Source organism: Lathyrus oleraceus, chromosome 4 (assembly GCF_024323335.1).
Source record: "Lathyrus oleraceus cultivar Zhongwan6 chromosome 4, CAAS_Psat_ZW6_1.0, whole genome shotgun sequence".
In the NCBI taxonomy this organism is placed as follows: domain Eukaryota; kingdom Viridiplantae; phylum Streptophyta; class Magnoliopsida; order Fabales; family Fabaceae; genus Lathyrus; species Lathyrus oleraceus.
In genome coordinates, this window is record NC_066582.1 from 347253339 (window position 1) to 347267665 (window position 14327).

General features: G+C 41.2%; 1 protein-coding gene across 1 annotated transcript; it reads left to right on the plus strand.

Moving 5' to 3' along the window:
• Positions 1–4776: 4776 nt before the first annotated feature.
• LOC127137379 (uncharacterized) lies at positions 4777–5633 on the plus strand. The gene is made up of 2 exons (XM_051063845.1): positions 4777–5430; positions 5613–5633. The coding sequence occupies exons 1-2, from the start codon at positions 4777–4779 to the stop codon at positions 5631–5633; spliced, it is 675 nt and encodes a 224-aa protein (XP_050919802.1).
• The last annotated feature ends 8694 nt before the right edge of the window (positions 5634–14327 follow it).

Sequence of the window (14327 nt, forward strand, 5' to 3'; positions counted from 1 at the left end):
ACACAGAGTTAGACCACAGGGCAAGGGACCGGAAACAAAACCTGCTTATGCATATGATGCATGCAATGTTTGTGCATATGATTTGTTTTTTATTTCAAAGGAACTTTTGAGTTTTATTTGCAAATTCTGGAAATATTAAGCATTTTATCACATATGGAAATATCTCATCAAATAATATCAGGGAAAAGAAGTGCAGCATCGTCAATCATATACAAGAGAAAAGGAAAATAATCATCCTATGGATCCCTAGAAACAATCATCTAAAGCTCGGGACACAGGAAGATAAGATGCGCGAAGCCTCTTCACCTCCCTCTCGTAGGCTGCCTCCATATCGGCCTTCTCTTTGGCGAGTCGATCATACCTCCTCTTCAAGAACTTAGAAGACTGAGGAAGTAGAGAAGTCCATACATCATCAGGGTCGTCAATAACCTGATGCTCAAGAAACTCAATCAACGCATCCTTCTCCTTAATCTGCTGAAGAAACTCTTCACGTTCACGGATCCAGGCACGTGAACGATCTTCGTCTCTCAACTCCTCTACTCCTTGATTAGGGAGGGTTGAAGGCCCAACCATAATCATAGGTGTAGGTCTCGGATACTCGTAAGGCATGAGATACTCAGACACCCTCTTCCTAACCCAAACAGTGTAAGGCTCCAAAGCAATGCAATTCTTAGGACCCAACTCTTTCCTTCCTTTCCTATGAATCTTACGCCAAGCGTGGACCATCCTAGCTTTCAAGCCTTGGGGATCTTTACCATCCTGAAAGAATACACCCTCTAACAGAATGTTATTGGGTTTATCCTTTAGGGGGAACCCAAGTTGCCGACGTGCCAAAACAGGATTGTAGTTAATCCCACCACATGTACCAAGAAGAGGTACATTGGAGAATTCGCCACAAGAGTCAATAATCCGCACACCATCATACACACGGTTATACCAAGAGATATGATCATTAGTGAGAGACATAAGTCTCGTGGACCACCGTAGACATTCCTTGTTCTCCTTGAAAGCGACCGTCTGAGGTAAGTGAGAAATAAACCACTTATACAACAGAGGCAAACAACACACAATGGCGCCACCACCCTTTGCATTCCTCATATGCAAAGAGAAGTAGGTATCGCCCAACAGAGTCGGAACGGGATTAAGAGTAGAGAAAATCCTAATAGCGTTCACATCCACAAACTTGTCGATGTTGGGGAATAACACTAGCCCATAGATGAGAAGTACAAATATGGCCTCAAAGGCGTCCTCACTCATGGCCTTCCCATACATAGTAGCTTGAGCAATGAGGAACTCAGAAGGGAGACCTTGAATTCCGCCTTTGGTAGTCATATGAGCATCAACCAGAGATTCATCTATGTGTAACATGTCAGCTATCTCTTGAGAAGTAGGAACCCTTTCCAAGCCACTGAACGACAACTGATCCAGAACACGTATACCCACAAGATAAGCATACTCCTCAAGTGTAGGCAAAAGCTAAAAATCCGGAAACGTGAAGCAACGGTACAAAGGATCGTAAAACTGCACCAATACACTCATCAATCCTTCATCCACCTGAGTGGTTAGAAGAGGAAGAAGCTTCCCAAAACGAGCTTTGAAACCCAAAGGATCTAATACATAGGATGTCAGATTCCTTAACTCTTTCAAATCTGGTTGCCTGAAGCTGTACTTCTTTGTATTCCTTCTTTGTCTTTCCATGTCTGAAAATTTTGCAAATAAACCCCTTAAGTTCCTTGAAAACTTTCTTATTTATTTTGATGATATGAATGCAAATGGGTGCATGAATGCATGAATGCAACAATCACACTCAAGGATCAAGCAAAGCACACCAAACAAAGGTCATGGGATGGATCATGTTATCCTTAATATCAACCATCCATTTTGGTGGATTATGGTTTACACCTTATCAACACCCAAGTTCCATTGATATTAAGGATTCATGAACGGATCAACCATGAATCAAGGGTTTGTTGTAAGTCACGAGCATGGAGTTAGGTTAAGAACCACCCAAAAGGGAGTGTACTAGGGTTTAAACCTGCCAAACATGTTCTACAAGAGGTTCCCATAGTCATCATTCCATCTTTCGGATATTATTGGAGAAACGACTACTCGTATTCCGAAAATATTCTCAAGTGAGACTCTTATGAGTGTAGTATCGCGTAACAATTGTATCAAATCTTACACTTGAACGACTTTCGCACTACATCCTAAGAATAGGCCAAGATGGGCTTGGTAAACTAAGGTCCTTGGCTTCTAAGGTCTATATTGGAAAGAGTAATGTCTAACCACAACTTACTTGTGTGACATTATTGATCCCAACATAACCTCCACCAAGTGAATGGACTTTCAAGTTAACTTGCTAAGGAATAACTCCACACAAGTCGACAATACTATGTCATTCTCCTATCCTAAGTGCACTCGAGTCCGGGTATAGAACTCATCTCACAAAGATCACCAAGCATACAAGGAATTAATATTCAAACAATTCAATCATTACATACAATACAGTAATCCCAAATTGTACAAAAATATGTCACAAAACAAAAAAATATACAATACAATAAGACAAATATGAAAAGTAGGCAAAACCCACTAGCGGATAGGATGTCCCCAGCAGAGTCGCCACTTTTCTGTAGCGGGGTATTCGTTACCATTAGAGATATTGACTAAATGCAAGGTAAATCATACAAGTCGAGTCGCCACCGCACTTCTATTTATCCAAAGGAATGGTTAGAAAGCGAACAAAAACCTAAAAGTTTTATCGAATCAAAAACTAGTAAAAATGTCAGAGATCTGGGTAAGGGGGTTGGTTATGCAATGGGAAGGTGTTAGGCACCCAAAGCATCATAGATACTCCTAGGGAGCCCTTTTCACATTTGTTGCAAAGGTTGTTGTTTTTTTTTGAAAATTTATTTGTGCAAACATGATTGAAGGGATGAGAAAAGCGTGTATGTTTATCTAATGTACTACTTACTGAAAGGAGGGTCAAAAGAAAATGACTCGCACGGACATCGCATCCACTGCATACGTATCTCATCTGAATCTGAGAATCAGAGTCTTCGTAGCTCGGCTACCTATGGGTTAAAGAGGAGTGTGCTCGCTAAGACATCGCGTCTTATGCCTACGTATCTCATCTGGGATGAAAATTAGAGCAAAACATAGTTCGACCACCTATGGGGTAAGGGTTGTGTTTTAGGGTGAACGACGTTACTACGCAATCTACCGGATGCTCGACCTTTGGAGACTTACTCGCCTGTAGTAGAAGGAGATAACGTGTTCTTAGGAGAAGAAAAATCAATGAGTTTGGGGTGTTTAGGGATGCTCATGCAAAAAGGCAGTCCTAGATGAAGGAACCGTGCTACCTTAAATGACATGCCACGAGAGGCTATACGAAACCTAAGAAATCGGTAATATACGAGAAAAGTAAAGGGATCGAGAGATCTACCGTACGGATAAAGATCCGAAGTAACATCAATTAGATAAATAAGAAACCCAAAGACTCTTCCAAGCTGAACACCATCAAAGAAAGCGAGTCAGTACAGGTAATCGGAATAAACCTCCAGGTGGTATCCCACAAATAAAGTGGAACACCAGGAAAGCCATCTCTGCAAGAATCATATGAGCCCTCACAAAACAAAACTCAACAAACAGGTTAGAGAAACAAGATAGGGTAATCAAGAGTTGCCCCCAAATCAAAATGTAACCACATGAATCATGCCATTAAAATTTACAAAAAGTAACCAAGGGTAGGAGGCCTGAACCTCTTGTCAAACACATGCATCAAAAGGGTATCAAAATCACCCATAATACCTCATACATTCAGAGCATTCAAATTAAAAGCATAAAGTAATCGGAATAAGGCAAACCTGACTGGAGAGATCGAATGAAATTGAATTACCCGGTTGGGTTTGCAAAGCAATCTGAGGGTTTATATGAGAGGGAATTGGTTCTTTGCCGATGAGTTCACTTCAGTCTCTGGAGGTTGCTCTGAACTCTGTTAGCTCTTCTCTCACTATCTTTTTCCCTTCCAGGGTAATAGGAATAGAATTTTCTTTTGTTTCACTGAAACTCTGAATTTATAACGTGATTTTTGTGGACCTGTGGGCTCAAATGAGAGAGGCCCAAGTCCAAAAATTTTCTGTTATATTTATTTATTTATTTATTCATTTATTTTTTATTATTTTTTATTTTTATTTTATTTTTCATTTTTTTATTTTTTATTTTTTTATTTTTTTTATTTTTTATTTTAAACACGTGGGCTTCGCCTAGCGAGCATGACAGTTCAAGAAATTCCTCTGAGCGTAGGTGATTCTGGTGGCTTTTCTTGGGACTCGCTAGGCGACCCATTCTGCTCACCTAGCGAGCATGACAGCTCATGAACAAACTTTTGCTCCTTCAAGATTAACGTTTTGACTGACGAATAGACCCCATTTGAACCTGTTGGAAGTATCTCAAGCCATTCCCTTGTGTTGAATGATCATCTAAATAGAACCCACAAAGTGTCTTGGATGATACTCAAGCTTCAAACAAAAGATGTTAGTGACACATTTTTGTGCTTTTGGTTAGTAAACAAAAGTAAGAGAAATAATGATGTATAATTCAAGCATGCTTGGTGATCTCAAACCAATCACAAGGAGTCCCACCCAAAGGCAAAGGGAACCAAGATGCTAAAGATCCTTGAGGCAATGCAAATGCAATTTTATGATGCCATGAGGGATCTTAGGGTCAAAATTGGGGTCTTACACGTTGAAGTTTAATTTCTCCGATGAGGATATAATGGTGATAAAGGATTGTGAGATCCCAGGCCCAAATGAAGGACTAGAACCAGGATCTCGATGGAAGCTTGCGTTCGATGGTTCCTCCAATTATAATGGTCATGGAGTGGGAGTTGTTTTGATGAATCCAAATGGTGGCTTTACCCCTTTCACAGCGAGGTTATGCTTTGATTGTACGAATAATGTCGCAGAATATGAAGCTTGTATCCTTGGTCTTGGAGCTGCAATTGATCTCCGAACCAAGATCCTTGAGGTGTATGGAGATTTAGCCTTGGTGATCTATCAGGTCAAAAGAGAATGGGAGACCCGTGATGTGAAGCATATCCCGTATCGTGCTCATGTTGTGAAGATGATAAAATACTTTGACGATATCACTTTCCATCACATCCCGAGAGTAGAAAATCAAGTGGCTGACGCTCTGGCAACATTAACATCAATGTACCAAGTCAGATTCCGTAATGAAGCTCCAGTTATTCGAATCAAGCGAAGAGATGAGCCTGCTTACTGTCAGCTGATTGAAGAAGAAACTGATGGTAAACCATGGTTTCATGATATCAAGCGATATATTCTAAGTCAAGAGAATCCAGAAGATGCTACATTATTGGATAAGAAAATGTCGAAGAGGTTATCATCCAAATTCTTTCTGAGTAATGATGTGCTTTACAAGAGAAACCATGACATGGTTATGCTAAGATGCGTGGATAGACATGAAGTAGACATGTTAATCAAGGAGATGCATGAAGGATCCTTTGGAACTCATGCTAATGGACATGCCATGGCCAAGAAGATTTTGAGAGTTGGCTATTATTGATTGACCATGGAGTCCGATTGTTTCAGCTATGCCAGAAAATGTCATAAGTGTCAGATTTATGCTGACAAAGTGCATGTACCGCCAACACTGTTGAATGTTTTGACATCACCTTGACCTTTCTCAATGTGGGGCATCGACATGATTGGTGCTATATGTCGCAACGCGAAAAACAACCGGCGAAAAAAAAACAGTTTACAGAGCCGCCACCGACGCTATTCATCCTATGACGGAAAGGAAGCGCTGGACTAACCTAAGAAAGGGAAAGGAACGGTCTTACGACCAGAGATTGCAAGGTACGGAAGTCGGTTACGCAAGGGGAAGGTATTAGCACCCCTCACGTCCGCCGTACTCGACGGGATCCATGCTCAAAAGAATAGGAAAAGGTTGCTAAATAACTGCTCAAAGAGAATGCACACACACTGGAATAATAAAACAGGTGAAAGAAGATGGAGGAAGCGGACTCGGCAGGATGTCGCATCCTGGGCCTACGTAGTTTGTCATAAACAAACATCAGAGTCGACGTAGTTCGGGGAAATGGGGAACATGCTCGCTAGGATATCGCATCCTATGCCTACGTATCTTCTCTATCCAGAGGAAGAATCAGAGCACTCGTAGCTCGGCTAATGCACGCCGAAACAAAAAACCGAAAAGAGACGCTGAGACATCAAAAGAAACACTCAACAGGAAACGGAATGCCAATCCATGGACTTACACCCGACTCCTGACAATAACCAAACAAAAGGAAACAGAATGCCAAAACATGGACTTATATCCGACTCCAAACAAAAGCCACACAAAAGGAAACAGAATGCCAATACATGGACTTATATCCGACTCCAAACATATAGCACACGCTAACCAGCGAACACCAAAGAAAAAGGTTATCAGATTGACAAGCTAATAGGGAGTCTGGAACTCGAGCCTAATAGTTGTCACACAAACACAAAGAGACGCTGAGACGTCAAAAGAAACAAAACAGGTTGAAAAAGAAAAAAGGGTGCACAAACAAACTAATAGGGAGTCTGGAACTCGAGCCTAATAGTTGCCACAAAAAAAAGAAAAGGTTTCCCGGAGAGATCTCGCTCGATCTCCTGCCTACGTATCTCATCTGGTATGAGAATCAGGGCGACGTAGTTCCCCTTAACAGGGGGAAACTCTCTCCTAACCAGAGACCAGGGAAACAAACAAACTAATAGGGAGACTAAGACTCAAGCCTAAAAGTTGTCATGCAATCCACAATCCCTAAGTTGAAGTCTCTAATCATGCATCTAACTCACACAGGAAGCAAGTCAGCTCAAAAACATCAACACCAGTGAACTAGTATCACACACTATACACAAACAAGAGGCTCAGACAAATGGTTGGGCTTTAGTCAAGAGGGGTCATATCAACCTCGACAAACAAGCCAAAACTGTAGGGATATGCCGAAGCTCTTAACCACTAACATTGAGAGTTAGGGTGAGCAGATCAAAATGGTAATGAGGATAAGACCTCATGCTCTTAACCCTGGCCTGGGTGATCTCAATGACAATGAAAGCGTGGGGATCCAGAAAGAGGGACCCTATTCCACTAGACTAACTCTATACAAAGATCTTGGGTATTTGTTCAAGAGCATCAGCACGTAGTGCGAGCATAATGAACGACTCACTGAATAACAGGGGACTGATTGCTAGTCCCTTCTATCTGTCAATTGCCTCTTCACTTAGGAGGACTTATCAAGTAACATGCCTCATCATGGAGGTCTTTGGCACAAATGTAAACAATCACAAACAGTGCCTCTTAAGGAGGACTTCAGCCAAATGCCTGCCAAAAAGGTGACAGGATTTCCAGACTACTTGTAGTAAGAAGGCTAAGCTACCTCAATGGTATATCAACCACACTCCAAAGCTTAAGAAAAATCTAGCTAGCAAGCAACTAATGTACCTGTACAAAAGCTTAAACAGTTAGTATCCCAGACAACCAATCAGAAAACACACGGTGAAACTATCCAATATCTACACAATGCAAGTCATAAGTGCAAGCACCCAAGTGAGTTCACCACATCAATTGACCTACAAGACAACAAGAGTTAGTAATCAAAGCAACTTGCATCTCAAATAATGAGACCAAACCAACCATTAGTGCCAAATGCTCAAACCTGAAACACAAAGCTTAATTAGTATGTGTACAAACCACTAGTTCAAAGACTAGGTTCAAAAGCAAGTCAAATGACTAAAACAGAAGTCAATATTTTACATGAAGCACATTCAAACAAACAAGAAAATGTCCTCAAAAGGATCAAGACCAATTCATAAGGCAAAGGCATCAAATGATCAACATAAAACAAAGACCAACAAATGAGCACAAAATGGACAATCAAATTAGAAAATCCAAATCAAAACAGAAAAGCATCCAATGGCTATGAAATGTTTTATACAAGCTTATCATGTTATGAGCAAACATCATGCAAAAAATTAAATCCAGAAGAGCTCAAATGGTATATGAATGAAAATTCACAAATGCAAGGCAAGAAATGTGACACAAATTGTCACACTACATGTTCATGTGTCCAAAACAGTGATATCATATGATAAAAATCTCAAACCAAAAGCCAAAAAATCATATCACATGTTAGGATCAAACATGCCAAATTTTAAGTCAATTGGATTAACAATGAGCATTTTACAAAGCATTCATTATGACATATCAATATAACACAATGTTCAATCAAAAATCAACAAATAAAAATCCAGAAACAAACAAATCATGGAAATAATATGAAAAAATACTAGACATTAAAATGAACATGTAGAAAAAAATTGGAATCAATTTGGACATGTCTACTATTTTTTTTGATTTTTTAAATTAGAACAAATAAAATGGATCATGCATGAAAATAGGAGGGAAACATTGGATTCAAATGAAATCAGCAAAATGCAATCAGCCAGGTTCAAACACATGCCATGAAGGTTGACAAAAGGCGCTCAAAAAATTAAATTCACAAAACACATTGCCATGAATCGAACTCAGGCCAAGGAAGGTCCAGAAGAATATCAAATTAAATCCACAAAAACACACACGCAAGGATCGAACCCAAGCGCGCTAGGTCAAGAAGCGCTTGGTGCCAAAACGCAGCGTTTTGGCCACGAAACCCTAGCCTGTTGCAGACGGCGGAGGAGATCCAATTTTTTTTTCCAGATTTTTGCAAACTATATACCCTTGGAAAGCTCTTGCAACGCTGATCTCAAATCTACAATCCAAATCTCCTAATTCTCTCTAGATTTTCGGGATCGAAGAGAAACTTAATCATGTGTAAAACTTTAAATCAACCATACGTGTTCATTTTTCATCCGTTTTCAAATCCAAACACATCAGCATGCTCAGGGATGCAAGATCTACGCATTTATCACAAGAAATTGGCAAAAAAGAGAGGTCGAAATTTCACTTACTTGAAGTGGCAGTGATGGAAATCGTGTGTTCAAGCCTTCAAAGTCTCCAGATCTACTCCACTGAACCTCTATAGAAGCTTTAAGCAAGAAATAGTGGTTGAAGGCACGTGGATCTAGCTCAATTCTCAAGCTCCATCAACATGTTCATGCTTTCGATCTGCTCAAATCTGGACCAAATTCTTCAAACCAAACGTGGATTCTTGCTCAATGATACTCCATAATCATGATTATGCAAAGAAATTAATGAATTGTGTGAAGAAAATTGAAGTTTGAAGTGAGAGAAAAAATGGAGGGAAGCTTGAATTTCATATCTGAGATGTGTTGTTATGGCAAATGCAGTTATGATTAGGCTTATATATGATATGCTAATCATGTTGTTAATCAAATTAGGCTTTGGTTAATTGAGATTAGTGAAATGAGAGGTGTTTTGCAAAAATGGCAAGTGTGAGGTAGCATGTACAATCCATACGTGAACAGTTCCATGCAAGGGTACAAATTCACTTAAAATCATGCAACAATCAAGATGGGATTGGTATTTTGTTTGTAGCATCAACCAAATTTGAATTGTGAGATTTCCCTCCAAAATACACATGTATAAACAAGTGGCCATATGAGTTTCTTTCATGCAAGGCAAGGCTTGATTTGAAAAGTATTGGTCATGACAAGCATTTTGCAAAATGAGTGGACCAATTTGGAGTTTTGAATCAAAAGTTATGCCACTTTGAAATTCCATGTATACTTTGTGATCATTTGGACATAACTTCTCAACCAATCATCAGATGACTATGATCTTGGACTTTTTGAAAAGGGGAGAGAAAGATCTTCAACTTTCATGTTCACCAAAAATCCATTTGAAACTTCTTTGATGTTGAAAAGTCAAGTTGAATGTGAACCAAAAACTTGCCATTTTTGGAAACTTTTAATTACTGGTCACTTTCCATTTTTTGAAACTTTTGCCATGGCTTCAAAATCTTCAAGATAGATGTTTGAAATGACAAATGGACCTCTTTTGAACATGATGGAGGTGTTGAAACTCATTTCCCCACCTCATAGCCTTCAGCTCTTGCAAAGTTGACTTCTTGTGGTCCTCAGATGACCTTGAAATACCCTGATAAGCTTGAACCTCCACATCTTGAGGAAATGGCTCAGAAATGAAACCCTAGCTCATATAAGCCCAATATAATGATCATATAATCCTCATCCCTAGAAAATACCTCATCTCCTTGAGAAACCCTGATTGGAAGAAAGGCATTGATTAGGGTTGACCAGAGGTCAAAACCCTAATCCAAAGGAACTTGAGAATGAACAATGAAACCCTTGAAGATGATAAAACCATGATGATGGTAATATATTCTTGCAAACAAGATAATGCTCAAAACCTCTGAAGGGTCAGGAAACCCTAACTGCAGTGCAAACCCCCAGATGGTTGATCATTTCTTAGAAACCCTCAGGCTTGACTCATGTAACCTCTCCATCTTCTGAAAAGACTTTGGAGGATGACTTTTCTTATTTTCAGATGATATGCAAAATGCAATGTCTAATGCCCTAGAATATGAAATGCAATGTGTCAAACTAGTCCCAAGAAGAGGAGGGCAAATTTTGAGGTGTTACAGCTGCCCCTATTCAATCCACTATGAACCTATCGATATGAACAGCCTCAGCTTTCAGATGATTAGAGTGAAGAGTGGTTGAATACCAAGAACAGACGAACAATTTGCGCTCCGCTGGGAATTAATGTAACCATGCCTGTCAGAATCGGCAAAGAAGTGATCTTGAAAGAAAAATCCGTCTAGTACGGTGAAAGTCGACCTGAATATCGAAAAGAATGTTAACCAAAATAAATGGTAACACAAGAACCATGGCCTGAATGCCGCTCATCAGTCTGAATACTGGACATCAGAATATGAGATGACTAATATCGGTCTGAACACCGAGAGACTGGCCTGAATGCCACTTCGGTCTGAATACCGGAAAAATGGCTTGCACGCCACTTCGGTCTGAATACCGGAACAACTGGCCTGAATGCCACAAGCGCTTCGACCTGAACGTCGGAAACTTCTTCTATCTGAACATCGGAAAAATTGGCCTGAGTGCCACAAGTACTTTGACCTGAACGTCGGAAACTTCTTCGATCCGAACATCGGAAAAATTGGCCTGACTGCCAAATCCGCTGGGGATTATTATTTTTTTTTTTGCTTTTTCTTGAACCCCAGAATTTCTTTGATTTTACTGCCAAACAATGAACCCCGTTCTCCATTTGAACCCCGTTCTCCAGAAGACACTCTGCGTCTCCTTTTCTCCTGATGGACCCCAACCTCCGCGCTGATCGCATAACGTTATCCAATCTTCATTCCCATCTCCGCACGACAGAAATTTCCTCCAATAGTGCACTACTGGGGAATATTGTTGATTCAAAAATCATGATGCCAAACTCCTCAGAGTAACATCTTCACCAACCAGCAAAACCACTTCTCAAACGGTAACCACGGCTTGAGACTAGCTTTATGCTTGCAATGTTGATGCATGAGTTTTTTGCAGTGTAATGCTCCATAACCATGGGAATGCTATGCAATGAATTATGCAATATGCTTGACTTTTCTAAATGATGAATGTATAAGAAATATCCCCCTCAGGGGACGACACGAACCATTCTGTTGAGGAGCCCGATATCTCTCCAATCTCCACCCTGCTCGGGGTAACACCGTTGCTGGGAAAAGGGCAACCCTTACTAAGGATGACCTTCACTGAACCCGATCCACTTGGGGACTTCGCTGGGGAAACAGCTACCAATGCAAACCTCCGCTGAGGAAACAGCAACCTTCAGACTCGTTGGGGAAATAACAATCTCAACCCTGTTAGGGGAAACAACAACCTTCAGACCTGCCTGCCGAGGACCCACCGACCTCGAACCCATTGGGGAGAAACAGCAACCTTCAGGCCTGGCTGCCTAAGAAATACCGATCTCGAACCTGCTGGGGAGATACGGAATATTTGACATGGAACACATGTCGACTCGTCGAACACCGGTATTCACCATCTGACCAAAGTATTAACTTTCCACTTCTTCAGACTTTGAAGAGTCTTCTTGATTCATCACCTTGTATTCTCGAATTCTCTCTACTCCGAGACAATCGATCTCCTCAGATTCGGGCCAACTCACCAATCCTCAGACTTTTAAGAGTCTTCTTGATTAACCCTCAAGGATCGTCGCAATTCTTTCACCGTCTTTACACCATTCTTCAACTCCTTGTCCCTGATTGGACTCGAAGGAAACTTTCGTCAAAAAGCTTCACATCACAACCTGCAAGTGAGTGAAAACATCTAATGGCACCTGCAAAAGAGATCGTTAGATAAAAACGTGCCCCAGGCGTGCCAAAATTTCAACACCTGGGTCACTCAACCTTCCGAATAAGATTTCAAGTTATCAATCCTATAAACATGCATTGGAAGGGACCCCCATGTCTTAAAATGCAAAGATTCTTTATCAAAATAAACGGATGTTTTTGCAATCAAAGCGGTAATGAAAACAAAAACAAAATAATTTGACTGAATATGCATTTTATTGATTGAAAAGGTGGCTCGTAACTGAGCAATACACAGGAAGCAATCCCTAAAAAGAGGTAATTGCGCGCAAAAGGAAAATCTATCCTAATGGCAATGTGAACCCGTGATCTCATCGAGTTCCACCCGGTTACAACCCATATGTCCTCAAGACTCTCCGCGCTTTCTATCCTAATGGCAATGTGAACCCGTGATCTCATCGAGTTCCACCCGGTTACAACCCATATGTCCTCAAGACTCTCCGCGCTTTCTGCCTTCTGAACAAGACGCTTCCGACCGATCCATGTCGGGGATTATCCACTTGTCATATCCAAAGCACAAACGATCATGCTAGACGCAGTTGTTCGTTTCAATCCCTCTTTTGCCTGGACCGTCCTTTCGGGTTTTCAGTCCACCAGGATACCCTTTTTTGCCCAAGCCGCCCTTGTGGGGTTTTCGATTTGTCGGGTGTACAGTTTTTTCTTTTTATCCCTAATTTTTGCCCGAACCTTTTTTCATTTTTTCTGGTTCGCCGGGATGCCCATTTTTGCCTGGACTATTTTATTCTTTTCGTCCAGTGGGTCTCTTATACGAAGTATTTTTTAACTGCGTCCGCATTCACAGGGGATGGAAAATCCTCGCCATCCATGGTCGTCAACAACAAGGCTCCGCTAGAGAAAACCTTCTTGACCACGAATGGACCTTCATAATTGGGTGTCCACTTTCCCCGACGATCATTCTGAGGAGGAAGGATCCTTTTCAACACCATATCTCCCACATGATACACATGAGGTCGCACCTTTCGGTCAAAAGCACGCTTCATTCGCTGCTGGTACAACTGCCCATGACAAATGGCCGCCAGCCTCTTTTCCTTAATTAGGCTCAACTCTTCATACCGAGTCCTTACCCATTCAGCCTCTTCCAATTTCACATCCATAAGGACTCTCAACGACGGAATCTGGACCTCAACCGGTAACACGACTTCCATCCCATATACAAGCGAGAAAGGCGTTGCCCCAGTAGATGTACGCACCGAGGTTCGATACCCATGCAATGCAAACGGAAACATCTCGTGCCAATCCTTATAGGTTACGACCATTTTCTGCACAATCTTCTTAATATTCTTATTAGCTGCCTTGACCGCCCCATTCATCTTTGGACGATAAGGAGAAGAATTGTGATGCTTGATTTTGAACCCCCGACACAGTTCTACCATCATCTTATTATTGAGATTAGAACCATTATCAGTAATGATCCTTTCGGGAACCCCATATCTGCAAATGATGTCCCTTTTGAGGAACCTGGCCACGACCTGTTTCGTCACGTTTGCATAAGACGCCGCTTCCACCCACTTGGTGAAGTAATCAATAGCCACTAATATGAACCGGTGCCCATTCGAAGCCGTAGGCTCAATCTTTCCGATCATATCAATGCCCCACATAGAAAACATCCACGGAGATGACATCAAACTCAACGGGTTTGGAGGTACGTGCACCTTGTCAGCATAAATATGGCATTTATGACACTTCCGCACGAAGTTGAAACACTGAGCCTCCATAGTCATCCAGTAATATCCAGCCCGTAACAACTTTTTCACCATTGCATTCCCACTGGCATGGGTACCAAACGACCCCTCGTGCACTTCTTTCATCAATTGGCTTGCTTCTTTGTCGTCGACACATCTAAGCAAAACCCAATTGAAATTCCTCTTGTACAAAACCCCATCCTTGTTCAGATAAAATACCATGGCCAACCTCCTTAGAGTCTTTCGGT